General features: G+C 48.2%; 1 protein-coding gene across 1 annotated transcript in view; it reads right to left on the bottom strand.

The window, feature by feature from the left end:
* The window catches only part of NOTCH4 (notch receptor 4), a 43,649-nt gene extending 18,001 nt beyond the window's left edge, over positions 1-25,648 (bottom strand). The window contains exons 1-16 of the mRNA XM_083722477.1: positions 25,317-25,648; positions 23,354-23,429; positions 20,350-20,618; positions 18,447-18,785; positions 17,621-17,743; positions 14,554-14,709; positions 13,504-13,689; positions 12,197-12,304; positions 11,227-11,340; positions 9,853-10,054; positions 8,073-8,218; positions 7,784-7,936; positions 7,110-7,258; positions 6,068-6,155; positions 3,349-3,582; positions 825-937 (exon numbers count right to left, since the gene is read on the bottom strand). Of these exons, the coding sequence (XP_083578603.1) occupies positions 825-937; positions 3,349-3,582; positions 6,068-6,155; positions 7,110-7,258; positions 7,784-7,936; positions 8,073-8,218; positions 9,853-10,054; positions 11,227-11,340; positions 12,197-12,304; positions 13,504-13,689; positions 14,554-14,709; positions 17,621-17,743; positions 18,447-18,785; positions 20,350-20,618; positions 23,354-23,429; positions 25,317-25,359 (2,499 nt within the window). The 5' untranslated portion in view covers positions 25,360-25,648. The remainder of the gene's footprint in view (positions 1-824; positions 938-3,348; positions 3,583-6,067; positions 6,156-7,109; positions 7,259-7,783; positions 7,937-8,072; positions 8,219-9,852; positions 10,055-11,226; positions 11,341-12,196; positions 12,305-13,503; positions 13,690-14,553; positions 14,710-17,620; positions 17,744-18,446; positions 18,786-20,349; positions 20,619-23,353; positions 23,430-25,316) is intronic.
* Positions 25,649-26,077: the final 429 nt, after the last annotated feature.

Consider the following 26,077-nt stretch of genomic DNA (forward strand, 5'->3'; position numbering starts at 1 on the left):
GCTGGGGAAACCCAATTGCCTTGTCAATCTGGCCCGCGGACGGTTCGGGAATCAGTGTGTTTTTACATGAGTAGAATGTGTCCGTTTATTTAAAATGCATCTCTGGGTTATTTGTGGGGCATGGGAATTCGTTCACCCCCCAAAAAAATAGTCCAGCCCACCACATGGTCTGAGAGACAGTGGACCAACCCACAGCTGAAAAAGGATGCTGACCCCTGGTCAATAGGCGTGTTGGGCATCGGAAAAGGGTAAGTCTAGATTTTTTACATTTCCTTTTTTTGACGGAGTGGGTGGGGAAGGAATGCAGCCTGCATTTTGATAGCAGTGACATAATGGAGACTAGGCATACATGATGGGTGCCAGTCACACAACAACAACAACATGCCCTCTTTGGGAAGTGTTCTTGCACTGAACAGATTGCCTGATCGGCCATAAGGCAGGGTACTGTGGCTGCAGGGTCCAGCAACAGTTATCAGCTGCGATAACTTGAAATGGTTTTTAGGTTAGATTTATGTGCATGCTTAAGACCTGGTATTGGAGATGTCAAAAATCTGTCCATTTTGCTTTTCCAAGATTCTCATTTTTCCAAATCTGAAAGCCAGTTCTCCACATTTTTTTTTAAATTCTCCTGAAAATTCATCTGCATTTGGACCTGATTTTTTCCTAATTATTATTTTGTATGCAGTTTTGACTAACAATCACTTTATAGGCGTAAACAGAATTGTATCCCTGCCTCCATCCCTACATGGAGCACACCCACTTTAGAATCTGAACAACCCTCCTCCCCCCACAGACTGGCTGCGAATACTCAGCCCCATTCATACCTGTGGACAGTGGCAGGTGAATTCAAGAGGGTTACCTGGCACCACGCTGCAGCTTCCCCCGTTGAGGCAGGGATTTGACTGACAACTATCAATCAAAGATTCACAAAGAATACCTGTGGACAGGGGTGGAGGGGGAAAAGAATATATATATATATATATGGGTGTTTTATTTTGTTATTACTGAAATTTTCCTTCCGTGTGTAATCCACCTCAGATCCTTACTCTTCCCCTTGAGTCGTGGAAAAAACTGAAAACAAATTTTTTTTAATTGCATTTTTGATTTAGCTGATGCTTTTAGAGGGGTGGGTTATAAATGTCTTGTCCTTTATTTATTTGCATTTTCTATTTTACATAAACAAATGAATTAAAAACATAAACATATAACCCCCTTTGACTTCCCTCCCCCATTGTGGAACTTAATATAATGATTTCCCCCTCTGCATAGCTTTCATAACTCTATTAATATAAATCCTTTATCATTACATAGTTCAAATTTTTACTACAAGTTTTCTGTCAATCCCACCAACGTGTGTAATTGTTTACAGTAGTTTTTCAAGCAAATTATAACTTCCCCCATTCTTTATTAAAGACCTCCTCTTCCTGGTTTCTGATTCTTCCTGTAAATTTTGCCATAGTTCAGCAATCTATTTTGTCATTTATTGTTAGCCATGTTGATGTTTCATAGACTCACTGGATTGTAAAGTTAGACACACAACTCCGAGGGTCATCAAGTCCAATCCCCCCCAATGCAGGAATCTCAACATATGGCCCCCCCATCCAATTTGAAACCACACTGGACCCTGCTTAGCTTCTGGGATGTGCTAGCAGTTTCATTGCAGCACCACTAGGAGCAGTCACAAGAGGAGCAGTAAAGCTAGAGTAGTTAAATTCCTCATATACAAAGGATGTTAAATCTGTAATGATACACTGGGCAAGGGATTTGGGGCATAATATCTGTGGGTTAAACCACAGAACCTAGGGCTTGCCGATCAGAAGGTTGGTGGTTCGAATCCCCGCGACAGGGTGAGCTCCCGTTGCTCGGTCCCTGCTCCTGCCAACCTAGCAGTTTGAAAGCACGTGAAAGTGAAAGTAGATAAATAGGTACCACTCTGGCGGGAAGGTGAACAGTGTTTCTGTGTGCTGCTCTGGTTCTCCAGAAGCAGCTTAGTCCTGCTGGCCACATGACCCGGAAGCTGTACACTGGCTTCCTTGGCCAATAAAGCGAGATGAGCGCCACAACCCCAGAGTTGTCCGCGACTGGACCTAATGGTCAGGGGTCCCTTTACCTTTACCTTTATCCAACTTTTAGGCTGGGAAAGGTTATGGAAAACTGACTTGAAATTCTCAGCATGTATGCTGAAAGAAAATTGTCTGGAAATGATGTACCAGTGGTATTTGACTCCTTGAAAGTTAGCAAAAGGGATGCGGGTGGCGCTGTGGTCTAAACCACAGAGCCTAGGGCTTGCCGATAGGAAGGAATCCCTGCGAGGGGGTGAGCTCCCGTTGTTCGGTCCCAGCTCCTGCGCACATAGCAGTTTGAAAGCATGTCAAGTGCAAGTAGATAAATAGGTACTGCTCTCGCAGGAAGGTAAACGGCGTTTCCGTGTGCTGCTCTGGTTTCGGCAGAAGCGGCTTAGTCATGCTGGCCACATGACCCGGAAGCTGTATGCGGACAAACGCCAGCTCCCTCAGCCTATAGAGCGAGATGAGCGCGCAACCCCAGAGTTGCCAGCGACTGGACCTAATAGTTAGGAGTACCTTTACCTTTAGTTTAAGTTGGCAAAAATGTATAAGACAAGTGCAAACATCTGTTGGAAATGTAAAGAAAAAGAAGGCACATTTTACCATATATGGGGGATGTGTAAGATAATAAAAGCATTCTGGGAAATGATATGTAATGAATTGGGGGGAAAGGTTAAAATAACTTTTATTTAAAAAAACCAGAAGCTTTTTTTATTTGGAATTGTAGGTACCGAGATCCCAAAAGAGCAGAAAAGACTTTGCATGTATGCAATGACAGCCGCACAGATGTTACTAGCCCAGAGATAGAAAGAAGACAAAGTCCCTGCCAGAGAGGAATGGCAAACTAAGCTGTTGGATTATGCCGAAATGGCAAAACTGACCAGAAAGCTCAGGAACCAAGAAGACCAAAACTTCAATAAATAATGGGAAACATTTATAATTTACTTGAGATACCTCTATAAGCAGATGAAAACAATAGCAGGATTGCAATAACACTTGTAATGTAGAAAATATTATGGACAAAATGGAGAGACATAAAATTTGGATGAGGAAATAATATGCAGTTGAAAAGATTTATAATAGGACCCATGGATGGGAAGGTGGGAACTCTAGAGATTCGGAGAAATTTCTAAATATGGATATGTATTTTGTATTGTTATAACTCTACACTTGTAAAATCAAATAAAAATTATTGTTTAAAAAAGTTCCTCACATACACACATTAAACAGACAAAAGAAAAAATGAACTGGTTAAGCTGCGTTCATAACAGCAAACACTTACCTGTATATCCTGATAGGCACAAACATTGGAAGCCATCTTCATTGGAGTGGCAGCGATGGGCACCAGGCCGGTGGCATGGCTGAGAGAAGCAGGCGTCCACCACCCCCTGGCACCTCTTGCCAACGTACCCGGCTGGGCAGATGCAAGAAAATCCTTCGGCCTGAGCCTGGCAGGTCCCCCCGTGGTAGCAACGGGGGCCAGGAAGGGAACAGGGGTCCAAATCACATTTGGGACCTGTGGGAGATAGAAAAGACAGCATTTCAGGTTGGAGGGCGGCAGATGGAAACCGCCCTCTGATATTTGAATGAAGGGTGGTATATAAATTTAATAAATAAATGCAGCCCAGACACCGAGGTCCTCCTCCGAGGGCCTTCTGCCAGTTCCCTCACTGCGAGAAGCGAGCTTACAGGGAACGAGGCAGAGGGCCTTCTCAGCGGTGGCGCCCGCCCTGTGGAACGCCCTCCCATTAGATGTCAAGGAAATAAACAACTATCTGACTTAGAATACATCTGAAGACTTTAGGAAATTTTTTAATGTCTGATGTTTTATTGAAATTTTAATATTTTGTTGGAAGCCTCCCAGAGTGACTGGGGAAACCCAGCCAGATGGGTGGGGTATAAATAATAAATTATTATTATTATTATTATTATTATTATTATTATTATTATTATTTGCACATACATACATACATACATACATACATAAGTATTGGAGCAGCCTGGTGCCATGATGCCAAACACTTTAATTCTGAGAACCACAGCCTGTCAGATTTAGCAGAGACGGAGAAATTCTGGTTGTACGCACTGAACACACGGACATCGCAAGGGCTCAACCCAGCATTGCTCTGATTCAGAGAACGAAGCCTCTCTGAGCCTCCTTTCCTCAGAGCTCATCGGAAACAGCACCAGTTTTTATCAGAGCAACTGATGAATGAGGAAGCCTCACTGTTTTCCTGTCAGAATGCAAGGTTTCTGTTTTGTCAGTCACTGTAACATCTGCATCTAATGGGTTCCTTGCGATGGGCAGTGGAGGCTGCTCTGTTGGGGCAGGTGGGGGCACTGCCCCACCAACCTCACTTCCGCTCTAGAGAGTGGTTCTGAATGTCAGCTTAGTCTCGAGGTTGTCCCTGTAGGACTCAGCAGAGCAGAGGATGGGGACAGAACAGAAATTAGGTGGCTCTGTCTGTCTGTCATTGGCTCCACCTACTAGCTGGGCTCCCTGCGTTCCACCCCACCATGTGAACACCTGGGATACTGTCAGTACACCCAGTACTGTCAGTGACTGGGCTCAATAACTGGTTCTGCCCCGACTGAGCTAGGCGACTGGAGCACTTTCAGAGACCTTCCAATCCTGGAAAGCAGGTCTCAGTGCCCTGGACTCACAACTGTGCATTGTGAGCACCAGACTCAGCAGAGTATAAATAACATGGAAGCTAACTGTGAAGCATAACTTCTTTTATTCCTAATAGCTACTACAAACTAACGAACTACTGGCTTGCATGAGTGTTACATCTCCCACTCAGCCATCTAGTCACTACATACCGTATTTTTCGCTCTATAGGACGCACTTTCCCCCCTCCAAAAATTAAGGGGAAATGTGTGTGCGTCCTATCGAGCGAATGCAGGCTCCTTGGCTTCAGCGATAGCAAAGTGAAGCCTCCGAAGTGCAGAGGGAGCGCTGCCTCCGCACTCCGGAGGCTTCGGGTTCCTTTTGCTGAAGCCGGGAGAGCAAGACTCTCCTGGCTTCAGCAGAGAGGGAGAGCTGTGCAGCGCCCCTTCAGCCAAGCGGGAGGAGAAATGGAAGGGGAATATTTTTTTTTCTTGTTCTCCCCCTCTAAAACAAGGTGAGTCCTATGGTCGGGTGCGTCCTATAGAGCGAAAAATACAGTAGATAAGACTCTCTCCACACACAGAGTCAGGCAGGCAGGCAGGAGCGGAAGAGTAGAAGAGCAGTTTCTGCCCCCTCCTTTCTCAAAACATCAGATCAGGAGATTTGCGCAATGGGAGGGGGTGAAAATATCAACAAATACTGTGTTCAGCTCTGTGTGCCACAATTTAAGAAGGACCTGGTCAAGCTGGTGATCAACCAAGGGCAACCAAGGTGATCCAGAGTCTGGAAACCCAGCCTGATGAGGAACGGTTGAGGGAATTGGGTATGTTTAGCCTGGGAAAGAGGAGACGGAGAGGAGACAGGATAGGCACCCTTGCAAAACCTAAAGGGGTGTCACATGAAGCTGCCCAGAGTGGCTGGGGAAACTCAGCCAGATGGGCGAGGTATAAATAATACATTATTATTATTATTATTATTATTATTATATTATTATTATTATTATTATTATTATTATTAGCAGCAGCAGCAGCAGCAGCAGCAGCAGCAGCAGCAGCAAGCTTGATTTCTCCTGCTCTGAAAGCGAAGACCTGAACCAATGGATTGAACTTACAAGGAAGAAGATTCTGACTAGACATCAGGAAGAGCTTTCTGGCAGTAAGAGTTGTTCAACAGTGGGACATTCTCCCTTCCTTGGAGGCTTTTAAGCAGAGGCTGGATGGCCATCTGTCATAGGTGCTTTAGCTAAGATTCCTGCATTGCAGGCAGTTGGACTAGACGACCCATGGGGTCCAACTTTACAGATCTATGATTCTCTAAGTCCCAATGGGCACCAGCTTCCACTGGTCTTGTGTACTTCTTCTGCCCAAGGTTAAACTCTGCTCCCACTTACCTTTGGTCCCCGGAGGGCACAAGCAGCGGAACCCATCTTGGGTCCTGGTACAGGTTCCCCCGTTCAGACACTTCTCCTTCGGTAGGCACTGCAATTGGAAAGATCCAGAGGCAATTCAGGACAACCATATTTGAAGCAGGAAAAGTTGCAAAGAACGTTTCCGACCCTCCAGTGTGTTGTAGTGGTTAAGAGCGGTAGACTTGTAATCTGGTGAACCGGGTTCGCTTCCCTGCTCCTCCACATGCAGCTGCTGGGTGACCTTGGGCCAGTCACACTTCTCTGAAGTCTCTCAGCCCCACTCACCTCACAGAGTGTTTGTTGTGGGGCAGGAAGGGAAAGGAGAATGTGAGCCGCTTTGAGACTCCTTCGGGTAGTGATAAAGCGGGATATCAAATCCAAACTCTTCTTCTACCTCCATTTCCACACCACTGCTTATTGAGCGCTTATCCTGATTTCTTGACAAAAACTTCACAGGGAAGTTGAATGATATCAGCTGGTTTTGGAGCATTCATTTTGATTGGTTTGAAGGGAAGTTAGATGGCGTCATGCCAAGCAAATGTTATCCAGCATTTCCCAGTGCATCTTCCCATCACTTACTGCAAACAGTCTGATTTCAGGGTTTGGGTGGGGAAGCAGGTTTCCTGCATTTGGGCTGCTTACACAGCTTAGTTTGAAAGCACTTCCCCATCCCCACCAACTGAAGAACATTGGAAACTGTAGTTTACCCCTCACAGAGTTGCAAGCTATAGTTCCTGCAAGAACAGGAGGCTAGACTGTGATGGGCATCATCTTATGTCCTCAACAGAAGTGATGGGCAAATGCATGGCAGAAGATGGGAAAACACTGGATGGAAGCAAGCTCGTCTAACCTCCCCACAAACAAATCAGAACAAATGCTCAATAAGCAGCTGACATCACTGAGCCTCGCTACAAACTTTGTGGAAGCAGATTGGGATGGATGCTGAATAAGCAGGTTGTCTGGAAGCGACCTTTGCTGGCACTCCTGTTGGGGAGTTCTTCAAACCCAGGAGGCAGTTGCTCACCTGACAACCGTGATCTCCAGCTTGATCAGTACAATTGTCGCCATTCCGGCTTGCCCTCTGCTGGCACTGCGAGCCCCCCCAGCCTGGGGGGCAGATGCAATAGGGGGCGGACGCCTTTGTTACACACCGGCCTCCGTTTCTGCAGGGATCTGTTGCGATGGGTAGAGAGAAATAGAGAGGGAGGACAAAGTAGATGGATTTTCCACTTGATAGCAGGCACTGTTGCCAAGCGCTTTGATGAATTTCAACTTCTCTGGCCACACAATGCAGCAATTTCTGCTGATTTCTGCTGCAGGCCACTTTGACAGATGACTGGGGCTGCCCTCCTCTAAATCACTATGACCCCAGCTGATACCCCCAAAGGCACTCAGTATCAGTGCCAATAAGCTGAGTAGTGCAGACAGTGCGTCTCGCTTTGTCGATTGCAGGTGTGGTTTCAGACGCTTCAGGTTACAGGCACTTCAGGTTACAGACTCCGCTAACCCAGAACTAGTACCTCGGGTTAAGAACTTTACCTCAGGATGAGAACAGAAATCGTGCGGCGGCAGCGGGAGGCCCCATTAGTTAAAGTGGTACCTCAGGTTAAGAACAGTTTCAGGTTAAGAACCGACCTCCAGAACGAAGTTCTTAACCCGAGGTACCACCGTACTGCTGATGAACCTCCACATACTCACTAGGGGAGCAGAAGTCCAAAGTCTCCTGGCACTTGAGTCCTGTGTAACCTTCAGGGCAAAGGCAGCGGAAAGTCCCAGGGCTGTTAAGGCAGGCTCCAGAGTTGAGGCAGGGGCTGGAAGTGCATTCATCCACATCTATTTCGCATGTCGAACCTGGGAGGGGTTGGGAAGGGAGCAGAGAGATGGCGGGAGTCGTGGAGGGCTGGGACGAGGAGTGAGGATGGGCCAGGGTTATGGGGAATCATCTGTAATCATCCCGGCTGGGATTTAGGGTTGAGGGACGTGTTACCTACGTAACCGCTGGGGCAGATGCAGCTGAAGACCCCTTGGCGACTCAGGCACGTGGCCCCCTGGTGGCAGGGGCTGGAAGCACAGGCATCTACCTCCATGCCACAATCCCGTCCTGTCCAGCCTGGGAGGCAGAGACAGTGTGGCCTGCAGGGAGACGGAGAGATGCCCTGTTAACCTTTTCAACCTTTCTGGTTGCATCTTCCCCATCAAAACGGCCTCGGCTCAGTATACCTGAAGGAGCATCTCCACCCCCATTATTCATCCTGGACACTGAGGTCCAGCGCCGAGGGCCTTCTGGTGGTTCCCTCACTGCGAGAAGTGAGGTTACAGGGAACCAGGCAGAGGGCCTTCTCAGTAGTGGTGCCCGCCCTGTGGAACGCCCTCCCATCAGATGTCAAGGAAATAAACAACTATCTGACTTTTAGAAGACATCTGAAGGCAGCCCTGTTTAGGGAAGTTTTAATGTATTTTTAATATTTTGTTGGGAGCTGCCCAGAGTGGTTGGGGAAACCCAGCCAGAAGAGTAGGGTGTAAATAATAATAATAATAATAATAATAATAATAATAATAATAATAATATATAATCACTTTCCCTATCACAAAAAAGTCCAGTAGTGGTGCTTGTGAGGTAATGGGTTTGTCGCACAAGAACTCCAACTGAACTTCATCTCTGCAATCAGAATTTGCAGAATATAGCAATGGTTGGGAATGCTAGTGCTCATGGAGGAGCAGTGGGAACTGAAACGGCTCAGGACCACAATACCTCAAGGACTGCCTCTCTCCATACAGACCGACTTGGACCCTGTGACCATCCTCAGAGTCCCTTCGTTGTGTGCCTCCTCCGTGAGAGGTCTGGAGGGTGTCAACATGAGAACAGGGCCTTTTCTGTGATGGCTCCATGTTCATGGAATGCTCTCTCTCCCCCCAGGGAGCTTCTCCCAGTGTCTTCATTATACGGCTTTAGGCGCCAGGTGAAGACATTCCTCTTCAACCAGGCCGTGGGCTGATTGACATTCTATGCTCTTTTAAATGTGTTGTGGGAGGGAGGTTATTGGTTTGCTTTTGTTCTTATTTTTATTCTGTACTTTGTGTTTTCTATACTGTAAATTTATCTTGAGAACTGCCCTGAGATGAAGGGCAGGATACTTATTTAATAAATGATAATAATAAATAGGTGGGGCGGGAGGAAGAAGAAAACGAGAGCTTCCCCTGGTCTGGCCTTCCCTAATCTGGTGCCTGTCAGAGGTTTTGGCTTGTGCTGTTCCCATCAGGTCCAGACAGCGCAGCCCACGCTGGCTGGAGAACGGGGCGAGAGCCACAGGCCGAAACAACTGGGAGAGAAGGTCGGGAGAAGGATACCCTAGCCCACAACAGGTTAATAGAGCACTGAAATTGATTAGGCCAGATCCCAAGCACTTTCTGGTCCAGTCAATTCCATTCCTAAGACAAAATCCTCTCCTGGGGGTAATAAAGAGTTCCAGTCCAAAACACTGGGAGGGCACCAAGTTAGGGAAGGATGCCATAGGGCAATATAGAGTCGTGAAATTGAGTGACCCATATCTCAAGTGTAATCAATTTCAAATCTAAGACAGAAGATCCCTAAAAGAGACAAGGCTTGCATGCTTTTGGGTGCGTGCATGTGTGTAGAAATCCGAAATTCATTCTCCTGAGTAGCCCTGTTTCAAAACAAACCCTTGGGAACAGGGCTTAAAACCAGTGCTGAGTTAGCGTAGACAACATCTGGGAATCATGGCTGACATGCACCCCCCCGTCCATACCCAAATTCTGCCCCTTGGCAGCTGCCCCCATTGAGGCACTGCCAGTTCTGGCAGGGGTCGCTGAGCTCTGTGCAGTGGGGTCCCGTGAAGCCCAAAGAGCAAACACAGGTAAAGGAGCCCGGTGTGTTCAAGCAGGTTCCATGACCGCAGTGGGCAGCGCGGCAGAGGTCTGCATCTCTCTCGCACTGGTGTCCCTCGAAACCTGCAAGAAGGGGGAGCCTCAACACCGTCATTGGCCTCGAGCCACACGTTCCCTGCTCTCTCTCTCTTACCCACAATTCCACTCTGTCCTCATGTGATGTCATGCAAGTCAGAGGGCTCTGAGGTACAACGCCCCCCCCCGAACAAACAGAAGCTTATAGTGTGCTTGCTACAGGTCATGTGACTTCATCGTCGGGCAAATTGGGTCAGCTGCCAGGCCCCAACGGTCTCAGCGGCAGTCAGTGCTAATTTCTGCTTTGAGACCTCAATTAAAAAACGACAACACAAAAATCAGGTCCAACACTTGGAGCTGCAGTAGGCAACTGGCATACCCCGCAAGTGTCCTGGCCAAACTGGGACATCCCATTTTTTTATTGTGAGAGAACGGCGGCCATTTTGGCGTGATTTCCCCTCGAAGAAAGTGCTTTCTTTGGGGTCTTGTTTCCTCCCCACCACCCTTCGCTCTATTTCTCTTTCTATTCTCTTTCAATAAGATTTATCATTTTCTAATTTTGCAAAATTCACACATTCTTTATTTATCAAAATACAAACTGTCCATTAGACACCAACTGCTCCCCCTCCACTCCATGGTTCATTTCAGTTTTCCTTTGCTGCTGCATATTCTAATTGTTCTTTATTATTTCTTTTCCATTCCCACCCCCCACCCCCAGTTTATTTTAAACTGCTAATCCTGCTAACGTTTTGATTTGCTAATTTTTCGAATTCCTGCATTGCAGAGGGTTGGAATAGATGACCCTCAGAGTCTCTTCCAACTGTACGATTCTGTGATTCTATGATCCTATGAAATATTCTACACCCCCCCCCCCATCTTAAGGACTTATTCTTCCTGATTTCATATTCTACCAGTTAAACACCACCGTTCTCTCTCAATCCGGGCTCATCGCACTTCCGTACGCTACACCAGATTTCCCTGGGAAAACCCACAGTTTACCCCTAGATTGGAGCAAACAGCAGTCAGATTTTCCACAGATTAATGTTTGCTCTGATCTATTGCTAAAGAGTGGGTTTTCTGGGGGAAAGCGGTGAGGTAAAATCGCTCGGAACCTTATCTAGATCATGGGACAAGCAGAAAACTGCTCACGTGTGCTTTTTAGGCACAGAACAAGTGTGGATGAGCCCCCCACTCTCTCTCTCTCACACACAGACAGTTACCTTGAGGGCAGGAGCAATGGAAAATCCCTGCAGAGTTCTGGCACTGGCCCCCATTTTTGCAGGGGGAGCTGGCACAGCTGTCCACCTCCATCTTACACCGGGGTCCCTCAAAACCTAATAAGAGCAGTGCAAAAGGTCAAAGGTCAGTGCATACCAACCAGAAAAGCAATAACTAGGAAATGCTGTTCCATGCACAAAATACACTTAAGAATGCCGAGAGAGCATCAAAACACATACATGTGGGAATGTGCATTTTTAAAATACATTCCCTCCACCAATGACAATATTTAAGCTTAAAGGTCCAAAGAGTCTAAAGAGTTTAAACACACGCACACATTTAGGAGAATGATCTTGAAGATGAACAAGAAGCTGTTCAAACCTTTACCCACAATTTAATTTAATTGATGTCGACTTCAGGCGCAGGTGAGAGATTTTTGAACCAAATATGCCATATTGGGGGCACTGCAGCACAGAAATACGTAAAGCAGAAAATAAACAAATTCACGAACTAATGCAAAAACGTGGAGGCTGAAAGAGAAGAATGAAAAAAGAAGAAATGGAGAGAAACAGAAAGATTGACTCATCCCTAGATGGGGATGAATACATTACAGTGGTACCTTGGGTTACATACGCTTCAGGTTACATATGCTTCAGGTTACATGCACTTCAGGTTACAGAGTCCGCTAACCCAGAAATATTATCTCGGGTTAAGAACTTTACCTCAGGATGAGAACAAAAATCGTGCTCTGGCGGCGCAGCAGCAGCAGGAGGCCCCATTAGCTAAAGTGGTGCTTCAGGTTAAGAACAGTTTCAGGTTAAGAACGGACCTCCGGAACGAATTAAGTACTTAACCCGAGGTACCACTATACTAGGAGCAAGCAGTTGAATGGGAAGGAGGAAGAACCAGCCACTTCAGAAATCCCCTCCTGGCTTGAGATCTCTGACTCCTCTTTTTGCGTTCCTCACTTACCAAGAGGACACAGGCAGGCAATTCCATGGCTCTGTTGCAGGCAGGTTCCTCCGTTGAAGCAGCTATCTCGGGAGCATTGTCCCACTTCACACAATGGCCCACTGAAGCCTACATTGGAGAGGAATCAACAGAAGAAAGATATTATTAGGGGTAAGAAGGCAGTGTAGTACACTGGTCAGAGCAGGGCTGGGCAATCTCCAGCCCCCATCCAGACTTGGCTTATCAAAAGGCTTATCAAGTTGGCCCAGGAGGCTGTTTTCCCTGTGACACCAGCTGACAGGAAGTAGTAAGGAGTTAAAAAACCCATTGGCTATGCATGCCTCTTCCCAGTAGGGAAAGTCAAAGCAGGAAGGTTTAAGGCACTTCCCGCACTTGCTAACTGAAGAGTGGGGGCTGGTGGGGCTTTTAAATCCTGCCCAGTTCAGCAGGAATTCATGCAAACCACATCCTGAATCAGGCAGGGGTGTGCATGCTAAAACAAATGTGTTTTGGGGTTTTTTACTCCATTTTAGTAGGGGATTCCACACAAACCCCTGCTAAAACCAGGGTGGGGAACCAAACCTATTTTTAAAAAAGCAATGCCTTGTAAGGTGCTTTGAAGTCCCGACTATGACATCAGGTGACTGAGAGGTGGGCAGCATGACCCACCTGCCAAACCTAGCCTGCGAGGCTGATCTGATCAGGACAGTCTGACCTGTGGAGCCCCAAAAGCTAAATTGGCTGGGGATGATGGATGTTGTAGTCCAGCAACATCTGGGGGCAATATATTGAAGGACACTTGGCTGAAGGAGATGGTGACGATGGATAAAAGAAAGTGCCTAATTAAACTACAGTCATACTCAGGTTGAAGTAGCTTCGGGTTGAGCATTATTGGGTTGCGCTCTGTGGCAACCCGGAAGTAATGGAACACTCGCGTATGCGCAGATATTCAAAATGGCGTCTGGCGCATTCGCTGAAGCAGCAAATCGCAATCCACGCATGCGCAGACGCGGGTTGCATTCGCTTCAGGATGTGAACGGGGCTCCAGAACGGATCCTGTTTGCATCCAGAGGTACCACTGTACTGAACTTGCTCTCACTGGAGGCAGGGATGGGCGAAACCACAAGAGGGGAGAGGACTCCTGTGCTCAAATCCTGCTTCCTGGTTTCCCACTGGTTCAGCCACTGTGGGAACAGGATGCTGGCCCAAGGGGAAACCCAAAGAAACTGGAGGGCTGAGTTTCAGAATTTGAACCTAGGACTCCCTGACTCGACTCTCGACAGCCCGACTGCTATACCACCTTTTCTCTTCCCAGCCCTGCTCCTTACCCGAGGGGCAGAGGCATTGGAAGCGTCCCAGCAAATCCAGGCAAGAGGCTCCGTTGTGGCAGGGCTGGCTGAGGCACTCGTTGAGGTTCGCTTCACAGCGAGAGCCCGTGTAGCCCTCGGGGCAGCGGCAGGTAAAAGATCCGGGTGTGTTGTGGCAGCTTCCTCCATGCTCACAGGGCTCTGCACCTGGACAGGCCGAGAGGAACAGACTGTCATGGACTGGCTGGATGTACAGGACGCTGGTGGGAGGCAACCCCCCAGGGAAGAAGGCTCAAAGCCAGAGGATTGGTGGTGGGACGACAATGAGTGGTGAGAGGGAGAAGGAGCAGACTGTGAGGAGGAGGTATCAGGAGCAGGAGGGGGGCAACAAGGTTTAGTGAGCAGGAAGAGGCTGTGGCAGACAGCAGTTCAGACTCCGAGGCTGAAAGGGATGGGGGTGGAGTCAAGAGGCTGAGTGAAGGCCGTTTGTGGAAGAAGATGGAGAATCTCCCTCCTGCTGCAACCAACTCCCCTCTTCCTGGTCTCCCAGAACATGCAGAGAAATGAAGAGGGTGGAGCGACAAGAGGCAAGAAGGCAAAACCTTAAGCCAGCCTTTCTCAACCTGTGGGTCCCCAGATGTTGTTGAACTACAACTCCCATCACCCCTAGCTAGCAAGGCCAGAGCTCAGGGATGATGGGAGTTGTAGTCCAACAACATCTGGCGACCCACAGGTTGAGAACCGCTGCCTTAGGCTGCTAGGGAAAGGAGTCTTAGAGAGCGGAGGTGCTCACAACTGTCTGTCTCCCTGAGGCAAGACCTCCAGGACAGCTACTGAGATCACCAAGCCAGAGCTTACGGTTTGTTTTCTTTGTTTCACTGGCCTCGGGTGATTTATTCTTTCACTGTGCCTGACTCTGACCCTGACACAGACGCAGGGAAGGGGGCATGGCCATCTGCTCACACAGTGTGCTTCTGGGTGGTCCTCTTATTCAGCATTTGTTCCCAATCAGGTTCTACTTCTGATCGTGGGCATATTTTTCTCTACCCCAACCTACGCCACCCACTTTACCCATCAGGCACTCGTTGATGTCTTCGTAGCACGTGGGCCCAGCGTAGCCTGGCTGGCAGGTGCAGACGGCATTGCCAGTCCGGAGGTCAGTGTCACAGAACGCATCGGGGTGGCATGGGTTGCTCAGACAGGCATCATGCAGGTGGCAAAGGAGCCCTGTGGGAGGAGATATAGGCGGTTATCAGAACAGCCCTTGATGGAAGTTGGCACGCCCTCAAACTAACACCAGCCCTGCATGCCTCCCTATGGTAACCCCAGCCTACAGCATTTCATAGAATCAAAGTGTTGGAAGGGACCTCGAGGGTCCTCTAGTCCTGTTGTTGTCGTTTAGTCGTTTAGTTGTGTCCGACTCTTCGTGACCCCATGGACCAGAGCACGCCAGGCACTCCTGTCTTCCACTGCCTCCCGCAGTTTGGTCAAACTCATTTTAGTGGCTTCGAGAACACTGTCCAACCATTTCGTCCTCTGCCGTCACCTTCTCCTTGTGCCCCCCATCTTTCCCAGCATCAGGGTCTTTTCCAGGGAGTCTTCTCTTCTCATGAGGTGGCCAAAGTATTGGGGCCTCAGCTTCACGATCTGTCCTTCCAGTGAGCACTCAGGGCTGATTTCATTAAGAATGGAGAGGTTTGATCTTCTTGCAGACCATGGGACTCTCAAGAGTCTCCTCCAGCACCATAATTCAAAAGCATCCATTCTTCGGCGATCAGCCTTCTTTATGGTCCAGCTCTCACTTCCATACATCACTACTGGGAAAACCATAGCTTTAACTATACGGACCTTTTTCGGCAAGGTGATGTCTCTGCTTTTTAAGTTGCTGTCTAGGTTTGTCATTGCTTTTCTCCCAAGGAGCAGGCGCCTTTAATTTTGTGACTGCTGTCACCATCTGCAGTGATCACGGAGCCCAAGAAAGTAAAATCTCTCACAGTCTCTAATCCAACCCCCTGCAATACAGTAATGTCAGCTAAAGCATTCATGACAAATGGCCATACAACCTCTGCTTAAGAACCTCCAAGAAAGGGGAGTCCACCCTCTTCTGAGGGAGATGGTTCCATTGTGGAACAGCTCTTAGTGTCAGAAAGTTCTTCCTGATGTTTAGTCAGAATCTCCTTTCTTGGAGCTCAAAGCCTTTGTTTTCATCCCACCCTTCGGAGCAGGAAAAAACAGCTCCATCTTCGATGTGACATATTTGAAGACGGCTATCATATTTCCTCTCAGTCTCCTCTTTCCCAGGCTAAACATACCCAGTTCCCCCATCTGTTCCTCATAAGCCTTGGTTTCCAGGTCATATTGGTTCCCTCTGTCGGTGTTGACAGCACTGTGGTGATTTCACAGAATGTTCATAAACAGTCCGGATTCTGAAAGGGGTGGAGGGAGCTCAAACTGCATACAATAGGCCAGAGTCTATTAAGTCTTACTCAGAGTAGACCCGCTGAACTTAACAGAACTAACTTTGCTGTGCACATTTATTTCAGGGGGTCTACTCTGATTAAAGGGACATGGGTATCGCTGTGGGTTAAACCACAGAGCCTAGGACTTGCCAATCAGAAGGTCAGCGGTTCGAATCCCCGCGACGGGGTGAGCTCCCGTTACTCAGTCCCAGCTCCTGCCAACCTAGCAGTTCGAAAGCACGTCAAAGTGCAAGTAGATAAATAGGTACCACTCCAGTGGGAAGGTAAACAGTGTTTCCATGCGCTGCTCTGGTTCGCCAGAATTGGCTTAGTCATGTTGGCCACATGACCCGGAAGCTGTACGCCGGCTCCCTCGGCCAATAAAGCGAGATGAGTGCCGCAACCCCAGAGTCGGCCACGACTAGACCTAATGGTCAGGGGTCCCTTTACCTTTACCTTTACTCTGATTAAAGTTTAACTGAATACCACCCATCAGATAAGGAGTCGGTCATCTGTTTGTCACCTTCCTTCCTATGAGCAGCCCCTCTCTCCAACCACCTACAGTAGGGCTCATAGCTCAGTGGTGCAGCAAATGTACAAGACCCCAGGCTCAGTTCTTGTATCGCTAGCCTGTGGTGCTTCACCTGGTTAGATAACAGACACACCAGTGGTCTGATGCAGTCAGCACACAGATGCTTCTGTGGATGTCTGGGCTGCCCTAGTGTCCTGCAGTATTTGCAAACAACATTCTCAACCGTGTCAGCAACAGGATGTTGACAAACAGTGCAACTGCTGTCAGGGAAGTGAGAGGTCAATGTGGCTGGGGAACATCCCTACTTAACGCTAAACCATGTGTGCTTGCTGTTTCTCAGCTCAGAAGGCTCTCGCCAACCCATCACAGGGTGTCTCTGCAGATTCTGCTTCTCGAGCGACCACTAGGCAAGTCGCTTTCCTACAATAGTGAGACAGCTCCTTTTACAGCTCATTCAGGAAGGCAGGAGCTTCCTGGTTTCCTTGTTTACCCGTTAAGAGGCTGGTGGGGCAGGATCGGTAGCTCTTTAATGAGATTATGATGCTATCTGTTTTATTTCTGATCCCTTTCCTAGCATTGCATTTGCTCCCCCCCCCCTTTGCTGTCGCTGCCAACTCACCAAGACGGTGTGTCCCTTGAGCATTCAGCTGCTCACCTGAGATCTATCCTTGGTCAGTTCAGAACCTATCACACAATACCACTGCTCCCTCCCCTTACTTCATAAACAATTATTTCATAAAACTGATACAGTGCAAAAAAGAAAACCTCTCAAAGCATTTTACAAAACCGTTTGAGCACTGCGACTTTTCCTCAGGGTGAGGGAAAGGGCCAATCTTTGAACACAGAAGGTTCAATTGCTATTATCTCAGGGTGGGGTGGGGTGGAATGTTCCTTTTCTGAAATCCCGGAGAGCTACTGCCAGTCAGTGTAGACAGTATGGGGCTGGAAGACTGACTTGGTATAAGGCAACCTTTGGTTGTTTGGTTTTTAATGTGGGGAGGACCACAGCTCGGGTAGAGCATTTGCGTTGCATGTAGATAGTCCCAGGCTCAATTCCCGACATCTCCAGGGAGGGCTGGGAATGTCCCCTGCCTTGAAACCTTGAAAAGCTGCCAAAGATGGTGGTGGGAACATGCTGGTACCTCACCTGTCCAACCCGGCAGGCAGTGGCAAGTATATGATGCCACCCCATCCTGGCAGGTTCCCCCGTTACGGCACTGATGCCCAATGCAGTCGTCTGGGTTCACCTCGCAGTATTGACCTGTGTAGCCTGGGGGGGGGGGAGAGAAAACAAATTCATGGAGGATTCGTTGGGAAGGTGGACAGGCCTTGGTTCTGATGCAACAGGGCCCTCCTCAGGTACTTGTGCGGAAGTAGGCCTACAGCCACCATTTGCTCTTGGCGGCCATCTTAGATGGTAACCATGGTTACCTGCAGGGCTGCACGAACCATTAAGCGAAATAAGCCCATACTTAGGGAGTTTTCCATTTAACAACAACAACAACAACAACAACACCCGGGGCTTCCCGCACCCACTGCACCCCTCTTCCTCTGCCCCTGGGTAGACTTTAAAGCCAATAGTATATATACTGGTAGCTGCCCAGAGTGCCTGGGGCAACCCAGTCAGATGGGTGGGGTACAAATAATAAATTATTATTATTGCTGCTTCATACTTCACATTCTGTCCCCCAACATTAGGGGAGAGCGTGAGTAAAAATGAACATATTGGTGAAAACAGCACACACAAAACACATTACTTTAGGGTAAAACCGCTTGCAGAGTTGAGTGCAATTCACAATAATGAATTTCCACGTGCATTTCTTTAAAAAAAAAAAACCATTCCCAAATTGCTGCAAAAACATGGAGAATTGAATCAAAGCTTGGACAAATGAGCACTGAAATGTAGAGAACCTTCTACTCCAAATCTAGGCAGAATCCACGGATTGGGTTTATCAACCTCGCCTGTTTCTTACCTGGGGGACAAAGGCAGCCATGGTATCTTTCATCAACAGGGTGGCAGGTGCTACCGTGGAGGCAGACCTCCGGGGAACAGGGTCCCAGACGGTACTGGCAGAGCGGACCCGTAGAACTGGGTGGGCAAATGCAGCGGAACGAGCCAATGTTATTAATACAGCTGCCTCCGTTGAGGCAGGGGTGAGGGTCCCCGAAGCACTCGTTGACATCGTGCTGGCAGGTGTGCCCTTCGAAGCCTGGCCGGCACTGGCAAACGATGACCGGGTAGGTGATGACGCAAGTCCCGCCGTTGGCGCAGGGATTCGCCGGGCAGAAGTCCATCAGCTGGCAGTTCTTCCCTGGAAGCAAAGCCAAACGCGTAAGCCAACCTTGTTTCCCAGCTTTTTCCTCCCCTCTGGCTCTCACAAGAATGTAAGGTTAAAGGTCAATGCAATTCAGCATCCTGTTTCCGACAGTAGTCACCCAGATGGCTTTCAAAGGAAGCACGGCGTCAGAAGTGCCGCAGCAGAGATCATACTTTGCGCAGCTAAAGGGTTAACTCTGTTCTTTGTTACATTCAACAGGCTAAGAGTGGAAGGCACGAAGGAAGTGGCAACCCCCAAGCTGCTGCTCTGAGTGGAGAAGGTTGGCACGCCCCACTCCCACCCCCAGCCAGTGCCCATGTAGGCATAGGGTGAAGGTGCTGCTTAGCTGCCAGGCAAAGTGGCATGACCTTCCCTGACGTAAGGTGTGCTTTGATTGGCTGTGTAGTTCTATAGGAGTTTTCCTCTGTATGTTTGGTTGAATGTCTCCCTGTGATGTGCAAGGCCTGAATTAAAGATAACAAAACCTTTCGGTTCCTTTCTCCTCAGATTATACACTGTTTCTTTTAGGATTTCTTTTCTCTCTGGACTCCGTCTGTCTTATTTAAGTGACTTTGCTAACTCTCAGAAGCAGGGCAATAGTCCTCCCTGGCCTATGCAGCAACTGGCGTTCCATGATAGACTAACTCTGAATATGGAGTCTCTCTTCATGCTATCATTAACCATGTTATTATGATAGTCCTATGCTACATAATTATGTCCGTCCTTCCTACTGTGCTTTTCTTCTGGGAGAAGAGCCACAGCTTAATGCTTTGTCTCAGGTTTAATCTCCAGGGAGGGCTGGGAAAAATCCGTTTAAACACTGTGACAATACGTTCCCAACACTGAGATATGGCCATCCTTTGAAATTCCCACTTGCCTACATTTTACAATGCCATTCTCCATCCTAGTAGCGTGTACAAGGATGCATATACAGTTGGGTCAAAGTACAAGAATGCATGTACTTCAACATGCATCTATTAGTGAAAACAACCTGCGAAAAGCCAGAACCATCTTGCAAAATTACGTACAGTCAAACCTCGGTTGTTGAATCTGTTTGACAACCGAGAATCAGGATGATCGGCAAAGTCAATGGAGAAAAAAGAAAAAAAACTCCCTGGAAGCTGTTTGGCTTCCAAAAATCATTTGAAAACTGGGGCAGTTACTTCTGGGTTTTCCGTGTTCGGGAGCAGAGGTTTGACGGTATTTGGGGGGGGGGGGGAATTGCGTACAAAAATGCACAAGCTAAGAGAAATCAGCGCTTAAAATACTAATGAACTTTTAGGAGGAACTTAAAAAGAAAGAAAGAATCGCAACCTGATGTGGAATTGTGGGTAGCTGAATTTAAGACTGGAGAAATGATAAAATGAGAGAAACCGAAATGGATATGTTTGCCCTTATAGCGCATCCTGGAGTGTGAGTTGCACCAAGCTAAATTCTACTCAAGAGCATTGGAATTAATGGACCTAAGCTAATCACGTCTGTTGATTGCAGTGGGCCTACCCTGAGTTGATTTCCCAAACAGAAGCCACAAGTGTGTGTGTGTCTTCCTTTGCCATACCTGTCCACCCTGGCAAGCACTGGCATCGATACTCTTTCCCGGAGAGCCAGTGGCACGTCCCTCCATGTTGGCAGGGGGAAGGGAAGCAGGGGTCTCCAACCACTCCCTGGCATTCCTCCCCTGTGAAACCTGGGGGGCACAGGCACGTGTAGGCAGGGGCATTTGGGGGAAGAAGGGTCGTGAGGGAGCAGGTGCCCCTGTTCTGGCAGCGCCCAGGTGTGCAGGGGTCCACAAATTGGCATGTCTCTCCCATGTAGCCGGCGAGGCACCTGACGAAGCAAGAAGAAGAAGAAGAAGAAAAGTTAAAGAAAGGATAAACTTCCCCAAAGCACAAAAAGCTCTAATGCAGCCTGAGTCTGAGCTATATAGTTGCCAGTCATTTGTTTTGGGTGCTGAGAGTTGTGAGGAGACGACTTTTCCCTTCAATTCCCAGAGGAGATGACCGTTAAACCACTCTGGATGGAAGAAAAATTAGTAAGGAAAGATAATAAGAATATATAGATGATTTGAGAAGACTGCAGAATGCAAAGATTATTGTAAATGTGGAGGAAATCGAGTGGGGGCAGAGGGAAGTGGGAGGAAAGAGAAAAGAATAATACGATGGATTGAGGAAATATAAATGTAAACGTATGGGGGGATGGGGAGGAAATGGTGTTGGCTTTGGTACATTTGTAATGTACCGTATTTTTTGCTCTATAAGACTCACTTTTTCCCTCCTAAAAAGTAAGGGGAAATGTGTGTGCGTCTTATGGAGCGAATGCAGGCTGCGCAGCTATCACAGAAGCCAGAACAGCAAGAGGGATCGCTGCTTTCGCTGCGCAGCGATCTCTCTTCTTGTTCTGGCTTCTGATATTCAGAATATTTTTTTTCTTGTTTTCCTCCTCCAAAAACTAGGTGCGTCTTATGGTCTGATGCATCTTATAGAGTGAAAAATACAGTAATATGTGAAAATCAATCAATCAATCAATCACCAACCAACCAACCAACCACTCTGGGAACTGTAGCTCTGGGAAGAGAAAGCAAAAGGAAAACTGCTTGGAGCTGAGTTTTCTAGGCACAGCAAAAGCTGAGCCCAGAGAAGAAATAGGATAGCCATCTTTAAATACCTAAAGTCCTGTCACAAGGAAGCTTGATTTCTCCTGCTCAGGATGGTAGGACTTGAACCAATGGATTCAAGCTCCAAGAAAGGAGATTCCGTCTAAACATCAGGAAAAACTGGCGGAGAATTGCTGGACTCTGCTTCACTGGAGGTTTCAAAGCTGAGTTTGGGTGGCCACCTGTCATGGATGCTTCAGTTGAGATTTCTGCGTTGCAGGAAGTTGAACTAGATTACTCTCAGGGTCCCTGCAAGCTCGACAATTCCGTGTTCCTATTATTCTCTTAGGGGGAAAGGTGGCCTCTTGATAAAAATCACAGAACTGTAGAGCTGGAAGGGACCACGAGGATCATCGAGTCCAACCCCCGGCGATGCAGGAATATATTTTCCCAACGTTTCGGCGTATTTAACAAACTACAGTTCCCAGCATTCCTTGAGGGAACCCACAACTGCTTTAAATGTATGGTGTGGATTTAGCCACATACAGTGGTAACTCAGGTTAAGAACTAAATTCGTTCTGGAGGTCGGTTCCTAACCTGAAACTGTTCTTAACCTGAGGTACCACTTTAGCTAATGGGGCCTCCCGCTATTGCCACCGCACGATTTCTGTTCTCATCCTGAAGCAAAGTTATTAACCTGAGGTACTATTTCTGGGTTAGCGGCGTCTTTAACCTGAAGTGTCTGTAACCCGAGGTACCACTGTGTTCAAAAAAGGGACCTTGGAGGTCATAATATGCTCACTGTCGGTTCAGGACTTGCTTTCAATATCAGGGCTCAGTCCCTGGCAGAGGGGCAGGAAGGAACATGAAACCTTGAGTGACTCTGAGCCTGTGCAGATTACCTGCTCACTGGATGACACTGAATCCAATTACTATCTCCGCGTGGGGGGCATTGTTAGAGGGTGGCCTCTGTGGTGGGGGCTGAGCCCTGGGTCGTTTGCACTAGATGTGTGTTGGTGGTGGTGGGGACTGGAGAACTGGATCTGTCTGTTGGTGGTGGTGGGGGGCTGGAGAACTGGAACTGTCTGTTGGTGGGGGGGGGGGCTGGAGAACTGGATCTGTCTGTTGGGCAGCATATCTCCCCCACTCCCTATGGGGCAAGTTTGACAGACTGGTAGGGACTCCCACTAGAATGAGTCGACCGGGCAGGGCAGGAATTGAGCTCCTGGCAGTGGAGTTGTTGTAAATTATTAGGGGAGAAAAGGAAAAGTCGGTGCGGTGCAAATGCATTATCAATAATGCCACATTAGCTCCCCCAGTTTATACTGCGCTGACCTCAATACTGCCTTGCCCCTCTCATTCCTGGTAACCGACAGGAACTCCACCACTGGGGAAGCCCGAAAACCAGTGCAGCCCTGCCTGTCAATCACCTGATGTTGCAGTGGCATCAAATGAAATTGAACGAAGCCAGGGGTACAGTCCAGGCTTCTGAGCCCAGAATACCTCGTTGGCACCTGCACAGCTCAGAGCTTGGCAGTAAGAGCCAGCTTTCATTTACTCCTTCCTGCCCGCTCCAAAATCCAGCCTAAATTTGCACCCAGTGTCTATAAACTGCCCTATGCAAACTCTAGGCAGTGTTCTTTTTACCAGCCTGGGCTCGGACTTTTCGAGTACCTAGCAAAACGCCGCCGGCTGCTTCTCAGTCTAGTCTACATCGCAGGGCTGTCGTGATGGCAAAAGGAGGTGGCTTAGGAAATGCTGTGTTACATCACCCTGGGCTAATTAGAGGAAGGGCAGGTGGGAGGGGGATAAAAGAGTAACGAAGGCTGAGTCATCCTTTGCATAGTTCGATTCTAAGAAAGGGAACATCGTCCCGGAAAATGTACTCTCTCTTGGGATAGTTTCAACTCCTTGCCCCTTTATCCCAGTCACATTATTTATTTCCTTATTGTGAATCCTGAAAACTTACAGGCAGGAGAAAGTCCCATTGGTGTGACTCACACAGATGCCTCCATTCTTGCAGGGAACCTGGTTGCAAGACAGACCTGGCCAGGAGAGAAAACAGAACAACGAGATGGTTCAAGTCCATATAAACAACAGAGTTGATGGTGAATCTGTTTCTGGGCTGTGCCACTTTAGGCTCAGCATGATCAAATACTCTTCCAGAATTTAAAAAATATTCCTGCACTTAGAAAACTAGCCTGCCAGGGGGACAGTTTCAAGCACTGTCTCTCTCCCTGAGATGCTGGATTTCTACATCCAGGGATTTTTATTTAGTTTTATTGGTATGGAGCAACATACAGTTACATCAGTTGCCTCTACCTGTAGTTTAAATCAGTGCAGCCTGGGAACAGGCTAACCCAGGGGTCAGCAAACTTTTTCAGCAGCCGGCCGGTCCACTGTCTCTCAGACCTTGTGGGGGGCCGGACTATATTTTGAAAAATAATAATAATGAACGAATTCCTATGGCCCACAAATAACCCAGAGATGCATTTTAAATAAAAGCAGACATTCTACTCATGTAAAAACACCAGGCAGGCCCCACAAATAACCCAGAGATGCATTTTAAATAAAAGGACACATTCTACTCATGTAAAAACATGCTGATTCCCGGACCATCCACGGGCTGGATTTAGAAGGCGAATGGGCTGGATCCGGCCCCTGGGCCTTAGTTTGCCCTGCCCATGGGCTAACCGCTTCTTTTGCTGCTTTGCGTGAAAACTCACACCAAGGGAGAGAGCACGACTGTGGGATAGAGCACATGGCTTGAGGGTAGATGGCCCTGGGTTCAGCTGTTAGTAGCTCAAAGGATATGAAACAGCAGGAGCTGTCACTGGTTACACACAGTAACCTGATTCACAGCTCCTTTGCCACAATTCCAGTTCTTCAATTCATGCATCTTATGCCAGGGAGGGAGAACCTGTTGTATTCCAGAGCATGTTGCTGGACTCCAGCTCTCATCAGCTTCAGCCAGCATGGCCAGTGGTCAAAGATGATGGTGAATTGCAGTCCATAATATCCAAGGGGCTACAGGTCCCCCTCCCAGTTTGCTTTACATATACCTATCCAATGAGCAGTAGTTATGTATGGAAGTGAGAGCTGGACCATAAAGAAGGCTGATGGCCGAAGAATTGATGCTTTTGAATTATGGTGCTGGAGAAGACTCTTGAGAGTCCCATGGACTGCAAGAAGATCAAACCGATCCATTCTGAAGGAAATCAGCCCTGAGTGCTCACTGGAAGGACAGATCCTGAAGCTGAGGCCCCAATACTTTGGCCACCTCATGAGAAGAAAAGACTCCCTGGAAAAGACCCTGATGCTGGTAAAGATGGAGGGCACAAGGAGAAGGGGACGACAGAGGACGAGATGGTTGGACAGTGTTCTTGAAGCTACCAGCATGAGTTTGAGCAAGCTGCGGGAGGCAGTGGAAGACAGGAGGGCCTGGCGTGCTCTGGTCCATGGGGTCACAAAGAGTCAGACATGACTAAACACCTAAACAACAACATCCAATGAGCAAACCTAAGTGTGGTTTTGCACATATATGTGCGCAGTGTGTCCACATGTACAAACACACATGTGCAAACGGAAACAGTTGCACGTACACAAATAAGCCACACGCTGCCCCGAAGAGCCACATCCACTGCATACAAAAATGTATAGATAAATGGTGCCTCCGGTTGCCAACGTTTCAGCCCTTCTCTGCAGCTGTCCGCCTCTCACAGCACCTGGATCTGGAGCAATTCAGCAGCTGATAGCATCACTCTCTGTACCAAGACAAGCACTGAGCATTGCTGTGGTCAGATCAAATTGCTGGCAAAGGCACAGTTGCATAGATGGGCTGAGAAGTTGGGAACTTTCCTCGGATGAAATCCAGCGAGGATGAAGGATTGAACCCCTTCCACCTGCCACAGGTTGGCTTACTTAATACTCACCTCGAGCGAGTGGAATCAAGGCCAGCAGCAGCAAGCGATCCATCCTGTTTGAAGACCACCCTACAGGACCCCCCCAACCCGCAACTTCCCTTCCTATCCGTCCAGAAGTGAGTTCAGAAGGCAGAACCCAGGCGTCCGAGGAAGGGTGTCAAAAAGCGAAGCCAAGATTGTTGGACAGAACCGGATCAAGAGGTGTCCCTTGGGTGCCCCCCACCCACGGAGCCCCCCATATCTGCAGATGGGCTGTACGGCTGTGCAACGGATTTCTCCCCGTCACCCCCACCCCCGCCCTGCTTAAAGAACGAGGGACATCCTGCCGTCTCTGTACTCCATTGTCAAAGGTTTCCTGCCCCACACAATGCATGGGAGGAGAAAGGTTTCCTGTTACCCAGGGAACTCTCGTCAACATGCAAACAGGGTGGGGAGAATATGGGACGGGGGGGGGGGGAGAGAGGACAACCCTGGAGGGGGCACTGCACCCAAATGAACATGGCACTGTGGATTAAGGCATTAGAGGACTCACTGCAACCCTGTGCTGAGAAGAAAGGGAGGCCAACACAACTGCACCTCACTGCCAGGCAAGAAAACTCTTCCCGTTATGGGCAAACGTTGCACAAAAGCTGAAGCAATTTGGTTTCGATGCAAGAGGACCGAGTTTGAATTCCAGCCCTCTAGTGCAGTGGGGCGGGGGGCATATTTCTCCTAATATGCCTGGAAACCCCAGAGAGTTTGTGGGAGACAGTACGGAGCTAGATAAGTGA

This window comes from Podarcis gaigeae (genome assembly GCF_964106915.1).
Source record: "Podarcis gaigeae genome assembly, chromosome: 2".
Taxonomy (NCBI): domain Eukaryota; kingdom Metazoa; phylum Chordata; class Lepidosauria; order Squamata; family Lacertidae; genus Podarcis; species Podarcis gaigeae.